Source organism: Solanum dulcamara, chromosome 11, assembly GCF_947179165.1.
Source record: "Solanum dulcamara chromosome 11, daSolDulc1.2, whole genome shotgun sequence".
NCBI classification, from domain to species: Eukaryota; Viridiplantae; Streptophyta; class Magnoliopsida; order Solanales; family Solanaceae; genus Solanum; species Solanum dulcamara.
The window spans coordinates 35352625-35362273 of record NC_077247.1 but is presented as its reverse complement, the minus strand read 5'-3'; the positions used below and the strand labels follow the sequence as shown (position 1 = coordinate 35362273).

Sequence of the window (9649 nt, the reverse complement as noted above, 5' to 3'; positions counted from 1 at the left end):
ATTTGGGGTCAATCGGAGCTACAGATCTCAGAACGGAATTCCGTCGATTCCAGCAGCTCTGAAATGTCTAAATTGGGTTAGGAGACTTTACGGAATCAGTTTTGGAGCTGTAACGAAGATTTGAGGCCTTGAATTGAGAATTTGAGGAACTTTAAGCCAAGGTTTGACTTTGGTCAACTTTTGGAGTTTCGATGCTCGGAATGGAATTCCGACAACTCCGCTGGATTCAGGAGATGGTTTTTGGTCTAGAAGAAGTGTTGGTTGAATTTTTAGAGGTCCCGAGTCCATTTTGGTATTTTAAAGGCCTAAGTTAGTTTAGTTGCGACTTTTTGAGTTTTGGGCTAACGAAATCTCGAATTCAAATTCTGATGGTTCCATCAGCTCCGGAATGACCAAATTAGGCTAGTAGCACTGTTGGAATGACTATCGAGTCAATCAATACGAGTTTGGGGCTATTTGGCACTTTTGACTTTGAAACTTAGCCTATAGTTGACTTTGGTCAACATTCTTGGAAAATGCGCTCGAATAAAAATTCTGACAGCGCGGTTAGGTCCGGAATGTTGATTTTGGTCTAGAACGACCCTTCGTTCGCTTTTTGAGGCTTCCGGACTAATATCGAGGCATGTTGTGGAATATGACTTAAAATGACTCTTGGGTGTGGGACCCACTTTTTATTAAAATGATCTCGTATGGAAATTCTGAATGCGCCATTGAGTCTGGAATATCGAATTTAGTAGGGTAGCATATCTGGTTTATTTTTATCGGATTCCGAACGAATTCCGAGGGTCCATTCGGAGACTTTAAATTGTGGTAAAAACCAGAAAAAATCTGCAGCAGTGCAGAATATTTTCAGATTTTCTCCTCAACTTTGAACCCTCATTTCTTGAGTTCTAGAGCTCCAAATTGGGTGATTCAAAAGGCAAAATTGTGAGGTTTTTCGTGGAGAATGCATTGGAGAAATTGAAAACTGATTTGGAGTATTCGATTCTGGTAAAAATCGTGATTTTATTTGCAGCAGTATCCATTTTCGGAATGGATTTTTGAAGAACTTTGACAAGTTATATCTTGACCAATATAAATCCGATTTGGGTGATTCCAGAGGCTATCTTGCGTGGAAATTTAAGGAGAACATCGTGGAAGTTTCAGAATCTATTTTTGGCACGTCGTTCGAGGTAATAAATTGATTTTAAGCAGCAGATTTAGTCATTTTCGGAATGAAATTTTGTTGAAATTTGAAAGAGTGTATCTTGGTCAATATAACTCCGTTTTGAGTGATTCTTGAGGCTAGATAGTGGGGTTTTTCGCAAGGAACGACATGGTATAATTTGTTTTGATTGACAGTATGTCGTTTTTGAGAAATCGACGTGTAAAGAGGCTGCCTTATATCGTTTTCTTAGTTTAAAAATGTGGGAATTGATTTTTGATCGTCTTACGTAATTTCCCACCCCGAATTATGTTATAAATCTGATTTGTGTGATTGGGGTGACGTTTAGAACCTGTTTTGGGGGTCAAATCTGGAATTTCGTATGTGGGCCCCACAATTCCCGTTTTCGACCCCAAAATTGGTCCATTTCCAAAAATTATGAAATTAGTGTCTAAACGACCGTATCGACGTTGTGGTTCTATTTTTGACAGCTTGGCAGCGTTCCGAGGTCGTTCGAAAGGGAAAAGCTCCAGCACAGTGATTTGGAGCCCGCGTGTTTGGCCTACAGGTAGGCTACGGTTTACCTTTCTTTAGATTGAGCCGAAATGTGTGAAAGCATGTTGAAATAGTTGGAATTTGGGTTGGGTAGTTTGATTGTATATCTTAGGCGTTAGAAATCATGCTTTAGGCTTATTATCGGGTTTTCGGATATTTAGAAGCATGTGTATCTTGTCGTTATTTGTTAAGTTTTATAAGTAGAGTTGAATGAGCATGTTATTGATACAGTGGGGTATGTTGGCCTTAGTATAGGATGTAAACTTGCTTTAGATGTCCCGGCGTCGCTCCGGTAGACTTAGATCCTTGTAGAATGGTGTAGCGGGCTAGTGCCTAGTAGTTTGGCCTTAGCTAGGCGTTACTCTTGCTCTTAAAAATACCATCATCCATAACTCGATATAATCTTGACTTTTGTAAGGCGTCGGCAGCACTAGATTTCGTGATCGTTGACTTTGGCTCCGGTTTTAGTTTTGATGGCATATTGGTTGACTCATTGGAAATGAGATTCTCGGTACTATTATTGTTTAGTTGGAAAGGAGAATATTCGGCACCATAAGATAAAATATCTGTGAGTATCCGGGTACCCAGTCCCGGCCTCCATTCTGAATTATCGAGGAGCATCCGGGTACCCAGCCCCGGCCTCCGTCGACTTGGTAGTATGACGAGCATCTTGGTATCCAGTCCTGGCCTCGATCATATCGATGTGTTATGGCGAGCATCCGGGTACCCAGTCCCGGCCTCGACCGTACTTATGTATTATGGCAAGCATCCGGGTACCCAGTCCTGGCCTTGACCACTTTGAACATACAGGTGAGCCTCTGGGTCTCAGTCCCAGCCTCGACCCCTAAGTCACCACTAGATCGATTGACTCTTAGAGATTCTGGGTTTGGAAATGATATAATACTTTGGCTCCTAACATCGCAGATTCTTGGTTCCTAGCCTTGGTAGTTGTAGCTATTCTGTGTACTCGGCGGGCTTATGGGGGTTCGTCCGAGTTTTTATTTAACTTGCGCACGAGTGTCCCGGTTGGGCTTATGGGGGCCCAGTTGGGTATAGTTAGCTGTAGCTTTCATAGGTAGTACTTTTTTTTCCTTTTGATGCTTATGTTGACTCCTATTTAGGCTATTCTTCTTTTTCATATTGTTTTTACCTTTTCTGCTCAGTCGGCCTATGATGCCTACTGGGTACCTGTTGTCTTGGTACTCATACTACACTCTGCATCTACTTTCGTGATGCAGGACCGAGCACCAGTTATCGCCGTGGATAAATCAAGCCTGTTGCAGTCAACTTCGGAGACTAGGGTGAGTACTTGGCGTTTTTAGATCATTCTTGTCTCCTTCAGCATGGATGGCCCGTCTTTTGCCTTCTGAGACTAGCCAGTTGTTTTATATCTTTTTGGTCCACTTTCGGGACTTGTACTCGTATTTTATTTTGTAGCAGCTCTGTACTTGTGGCTTCCAGGTTCTGGGAGGGATCTTTAGTTGTTTAAAACATGTTTTGGTTTACTTCCGCTTATTCATTCTGTTTACTTTTATAATTCAATGCTCTTATATAGTTTTTGCCTTCAAACACATTACTTGAAGTTCCGGGTTGACGGGTTGGCTTACCTACTAGAGGGTTATAGTAGGTGCCATCATGACCTACGAAATTGGGTCGTGACATTCCACATGCTAATATTTGGCATATCAAGCACACTTGCTAGCTCTTTAGCTTCCATGTCCTCTTTAATATCTTGACCCATTACGACTTTCGCTAATAGATCATTTGAGGTAGTACATTGAGCTGATATTTTCTCATCAATGATGGTTACAGCAGACAACTTCTCATAAATTGCATGCAATTTCAGTGCATGATATACATCAAACATTTCCACTTTATCATGTGCTCTCATAGTCAATCTACCTGCAGCCACATCAATTAGTGCCCCGCCTGTTGCTAAGAATGGGTGTCCTAAGATAAAAGGAACATCGGGTTCCATTTAAAAATCTAAAACGAAAAAATCAACAGGAAAGATGAGGGATCCTACTTGTACCAAAACATCTTCAATGATACCATCAGGTCTAGCTACAGAATGATCCGCTAATTGTAGTAAAATAGTTGTTGCTTTAAGTTCTCCTAGGCCTAATTTCTTAAGCATGGATCTAGGCATTAAGTTGATACTAGCACTCAGATCACAAATACCTTTTGTATTACTATATTTACCGATGGTTACCTGCACCGTGAAACTACCTGGATCTTTTAGTTTAGTTGGAAGCTTGATTTTGTTCAAGATTCTTGAACTATACTCTTTAGTGAGTGCCACAGTTACAAATTCAGCTAACTTGCTTTTATTGACCACAATATCCTTGACGAATTTAGCATACTTTGGAATTTCCTGTAAAACATCAATTAAAGGCAAATTAATTTGCACCTGTTTCAACAAATCTATAAACTTTGCAAAACACTCCTCTTCTTTCTTTTTTTTAAATTTTTGAGGAAATGAAGGAGGAGGTTTTGTCTTTGGTTCCTCTATTGCTTTTGAACCGCTAGGTTCACCTTCTTGTCCGACTTGCTCTTTGCCTTTTTCCTTTGCCGATTGTGCTTTGGGAGCCAATTTAGTGAGTGGGCGACCACTACGAGTACTTACGACATCCACCTGTTTGGGATTGGGATCAGTGTTACCTGGTAAGCCCCATTGTTGGCGAGAACTATGTGCACTTGCCAATTTCCCAAGCTGTTTCTCTAAATTTTGGGTAGCTAGTTGATTTTGTCGGACATCGGAAGCTAGCTTGGCTTGGTCTGTCATGATTTGTTTCAACATGTCCTCAACACTCATGCTTCCCGATTTTCTTGATCCTTGATCACCTTGAATTTGAGCATTGTATCCTTGACTAGGATTATTGTATTGGTGTCCACCTCCTTGTGGTCTGTATTGAGTTTGCCCTTGATGATGATTTTGTTGATTTCCACCCCATGAGAAGTTAGGATGGTTTCTCTAATTTGGGTTGTAAGTATTTCCATAGTTTTGGTTGCCAACACCCTTAGGTGCATTACCTACAAAATTTATTGATTCTGGATTTGCTCCACAATATTCTGCCACATGCTCACTGCTTTCACATACTTCGCACCACATATGTTGTTGTTGAACCATGCTCACTGAAGCCTGCTGCTGTCCTTTTGCTAGCATGTTGAAATGTGTTGTCATCATATTTTGCATTGCTGCAATTTGTGCTGTCAATGCAGTTATGCATCAAACTCTAACATGCCTGCTTGTTTTTGGATGACAGGTCTAGCATTTCCTCCATTCCACTCCGGATTTCCTTGGGATATGCGATTTAACAATGTGTATAACTCATCATATGTTTTCTCCAAGGCTTGCCCACTTGTAGCTGAATCAAGAAGAATTTTGGTGTTGGGTTCCAACCCTTCTATGAAGGTATGGACCAACACTTCGTTAGCTTGATAATGATGAGGGAAACTAATGAGTAATGATTTAAATCTGTCCCACGATTGGTATAAATTTTCTCCTAACTTTTGCTTGAAGCTTAAAATTTCAGCCCTCAACTTAGCCGTCTTCCCTGAAGGGAAGAACCTTATAAGAAACTTGCGGGCCAAATCATTCCATGAAGTGATTGAATTTGGTGGTTTCGACTTCAACCACCCCTTGGCTTCTCCTATCAAAGAAAAAGAAAACAATGTTAGTTTCACATAATCAGGAGATACCCCAATTGGCATGTAAATGTCGCTGATCTCCAAAAAAATTTGGATGTGAACTTGAGGATCTTCATGAGGCAATCCCGTGAACTGTCCATTAGAGTGCAACAATTGCACCATGTTCTGTTTTAATTCAAATCTCCCTCCAGCTGGCGGTTTTTGAATGCTAGAGGTGACATTTGCAGTGAGTGGGACTGTCACATCACGTACTATCCTGGCTGCCATGGCTATAGGGAGCTCCTCTAGCAAGACCTCTCCTTCTAAATCATGATTTTCTGCCAGATTTAGTTTATGTATTAAGTTTTGCGAAGCCGTTGTTCGCCTTTTCCATTGAAAGAATCGTTCAGGCTCGGATAACGGATCTACAAGCTCTTTGTCTCTGTCTAGTGTAATGTTTAAGTTACCTGCGAAAATTCACAGCTAAGACAAAGTTGTTAAAGCTAGCACAATCAACATAGAAAGTCAATTTTCCTAATTTCTAAGGTCCCCGGCAACGGCACCAAAAATTTATTGTGGCTATAATTGCACACGCAAGTGTACGTAGTCTCTCAAGTAGTAAAACAGCTCTTTCAAGCCAGATATTGAACCCACAGGGATCTTGATAAGGCAAACAGTTTTTTTCAAATGACTACACTAATTATAGTTATGCAATGAGTTTAAGATTGTTTGTTACTGATTTTTGGAAGTATTAAAACTTTCTCGAAGTGAAAACAATGCAATAGTTATGTATATTAATAAGGCTTCAAGAGATTCCAGGGCTATAGCATAACGTGAAATCAAATTTACTATTATTCAATCTTAGTTTCCGATGGGCTATTTAATTACTGATAAAAAGGGTTAAATCCAATTATGGTTTTCTGACCTATAATTGCCTATCTTCATTGCCAACCTAACTACATCGTTGAGCGGTGATAGGTATGAAACATTAAGAATGTATTTAACTATCATCTTTTATCATAACCAAATGTGGTAAATAGGTATATGTCACAAGCATCCTATCTACTAATCACACTAAAATATATTAGTATGAACACATTCCTTCCATTCTTTATTCTATCTACCTATCCTCTTCCCATTTCAAGATAAACAACACATATATCTTAATGCTGGGCAAACATCAAAATCATAACCACAAGAATAGAAGAGTAATTAGAATCAATAACCCATCTTCCACCAAGTTTAAATACTATTAAACCATGTTTCGTAGCTATATCCCCAGAATTTGGGTGTTTAGCTACTCATAGTTAAATAACAACACCAAGGAATCAATTCCATACAAATTAAAATACAACAAAGGAAGAAAGGAACCTAAGATGTTTTTGTGCTTCTCTTCTTCTTTCTTTTTTTTTCTCTTCTTTTTCTGCCTCCAAAAACGTCTCTCCCCCTTCTGCCCTAGTACAAAGAACTATTTAAAGTGATTTTTCCTTTCAATTATTGATGGGCGGAATAATAAATAATTGGAAAGTTGATGGCGCTGCAGTGGGGCATCGCGCCAATATCGCGCCCAGAGTATGCCTGTAGTTTTTCACTTGGCGCTGCAGTGGAGCATCGCTCCACTATCGCGCCCAAAACATGCCTCAGTAGTTTGCATCTTGGCGCATCGCGCCACTAGAATCTGTGCAGGGTTTGGCGCTGCAGTGGCGCATCGTGGCACTATAGCGCCATGACCATTTTTCCTGGCTTTTTCTTTGCAAAATTCCTGCATATGTTGGAACTCATACCTTATTGCACACTTGCTTGATATTTCATCCAAAATAAGTCATTTGGCTTCAATATCTTCTCAGAATATCACACAACAATGGCCAAACATAGTGCATGGGCTTATAAATGCGCCCAAGATCAGAGTCCTCCTTGAATCCAGAGGCACTCTAAATTTGTTAGATTTTCTTTGAGTATTTGTTTTTGGGTAGGCATGGACTTGTCATTGGCACCTTCTAGATAGTGTTAGAGGTTTTATAGACAAATAGTGACAGTGTTGATTCATTGTTTTGGTTTTCAAAACTATTCTTTGAGATAGAGTTGAGTTGGGATTTTGTTAAATATGTTATTCTTTGATGAGTTGTTGATTCGATTTGCCCATACGATTGTCCCCTTTTTGTCATTTAAGTCTTTTGTTGAATGGATGAATGTGTAATTAGATCAAGTGGTTCGCTTGGGGACCAGCAATGGTCTTCGAGTGTCGGCCACGCCTAGAGTACTCTCTCGGGGCGTGACATTAATATGTCATTGATTAAATTTTGTTTTGTCTTCTTTGTTCTTCTCATGGCAACCACAAGTTAGTATCCATCTATCTCTATATTTCGACATTATAATTGTGAATTAAAGTGCGTTCAACCATATATTTCGTATTTATTAATAGTAGTGATGACAGACAAATTTTCATTAAGAAAATTCAACATATACTATACTATATATGCATTAAAAAAATTGACTTAATGTATATTATTATATTTTTTGAATAATGAGGTTCGGATGAATTCTACTTTTCTCCCATGTGATTAACGCGGTATGAAATATATTTTCTTTATATGACGTCCGCTTTTTCATATTTAATCATTCAAGGATTGATTTTGATAATTTTATTGTATTTTTTTAGTGAATACAATGTGGTTTTCAAAGACACAAGTATAAAATCAAATGGATGGCTTTATATTTGAAAAACATAATGAATCCTACCATCATGGTTAGTTGTGTTCGTTTTTTTTTATTTCGTAGATTAGGAATAAATAATGAGGATATTATTTTTTATATCTATTTATAATTTATTAAATTGATCATTTTTTCCATATTATATTTAAGTTATGCTATTATAGACAAAATAAAATATTAACAATAATATCAAAGACCTAATATAAGTTGACCATAAGCTTACCAAAATTTTAACATATCAGTGTCAATATATAAGCATTCTAGGGATCATGTCATATATTCAAATTAAAGACTGAAAAAAATAAAAGAAAAAGAAACGAATATTAACAATTCTTTTCAGTAATATTAGTGTTCCAAACTCTATGTAATTGTTAAAACATTGTTTATTATTATTATTATTATTATTAGGTAAATTATATGCGCTTCGCACGGTGGTGAGCTACCTCATTACGCTTATGTATGATCATTAGGTAATATTTGTTTTACCTTTAATATTGTACATCAATAATGTTGACACCCAATTTTAACCCTCCACAACGCAAATTAGCTATCGAGTTTCTTTGAATTTCAAACATTTTTGAGATAATTAGCTTTTATAAAAACAAATATATTTTCATGTTATTCTTAACTATTTTTTTTTATTTATAAATTTTAGTATAATATACATATTTTTATAAACTATATCTTTGATTACTATTTATGTAGTTATTCAAAAATTATCTCAAAACGATTTCATTTTTTAACTAAATACAATGTTAGTTATGTTAGTTTAATTATAGTTTGCATTTTTCAAATTTTAGTTTTTTCTAAAATAAAAATAATAATAAAAAAATCCTCAATCTCTCACATCGAAAATTGCAAGAAAATTTGAAGTTTTTGGAACCTATATAAAGGCTCATATTCTTATTAAGAAGGGAGAAAAAGTGGGAGGTTTTTTATTCACTCCAAAGTTAAAAATTTTCTTAACTTGGCTAGGATTTTGGACTCTTGTCCCTAGCCTAAAAGTTGTGAAAATTTCTAGCTTTCAATCTATATTTTTCTTCAAGGAAAATAAGAGATTGGAGTTGAATTTTAGGCTAAGAACAGTGTTCTTATAACATCGAACCCACGAAGGCTTGAATCTAAATTTTTAATCTTTTCTTTTTTTATAAATTGGAGTTCCATCAAACTCTTGGGTGGTGGTAAAGTTGTCTTCCGCTCATCGTCTTCAGTTTTGCTGCCCGAAAAGAGGTAAAATATTTTTTCAACTTTATTTTATTTAATTATTTCATGTTTTATATTTAGTTAATTCGTAGTCTTGTTTTTTTTAGTTAGCATGTATTAAGAATAATTAGATTAATGATAGAAATTTTTTGTAGTTAGCATGTGTTAGAATTAATTAGCTATCATGTGTTAGAATTATTTCATGAAAGATCTTAGTTTTGTTCATTATTTTTCCAAATAATTTCCTTTAACAATATAGATTTTCATGTTTTTAATTTATTCTTTTAACATGATTTAGATAACAAAAATATGCTTAAAGTTATTATTCAATTAGAACTTTCATGACCTAATTGATGTAATTTTTTCTTTAAAATTTGAGCTAGTATAGCGTATATATTAAATCCG

At 36.7% G+C, this 9649-nt stretch overlaps 1 protein-coding gene and 1 long non-coding RNA gene across 2 annotated transcripts; one reads left to right on the top strand and one right to left on the bottom strand.

The window, feature by feature from the left end:
* The first annotated feature begins 727 nt into the window (after positions 1-727).
* LOC129873687 (uncharacterized) lies at positions 728-3199 on the top strand. Its single transcript, XR_008762741.1, has 3 exons — positions 728-1172; positions 1636-1712; positions 2938-3199. It is a non-coding gene; the product is annotated as an uncharacterized LOC129873687 (long non-coding RNA).
* Positions 3200-3677: 478 nt separating this feature from the next.
* On the bottom strand, positions 3678-4514 carry LOC129872531 (uncharacterized). The gene has a single exon (XM_055947495.1). The coding sequence runs from the start codon at positions 4512-4514 to the stop codon at positions 3678-3680; it is 837 nt and encodes a 278-aa protein (XP_055803470.1).
* Between the last annotated feature and the right edge of the window lie 5135 nt (positions 4515-9649).

Coding starts and splice junctions, on each gene's coding strand:
- LOC129872531 (XM_055947495.1), bottom strand. CDS start 4,514: ATGAGTGTTGAGGACATGTTGAAACAAATCATGACAGACCAAGCCAAG.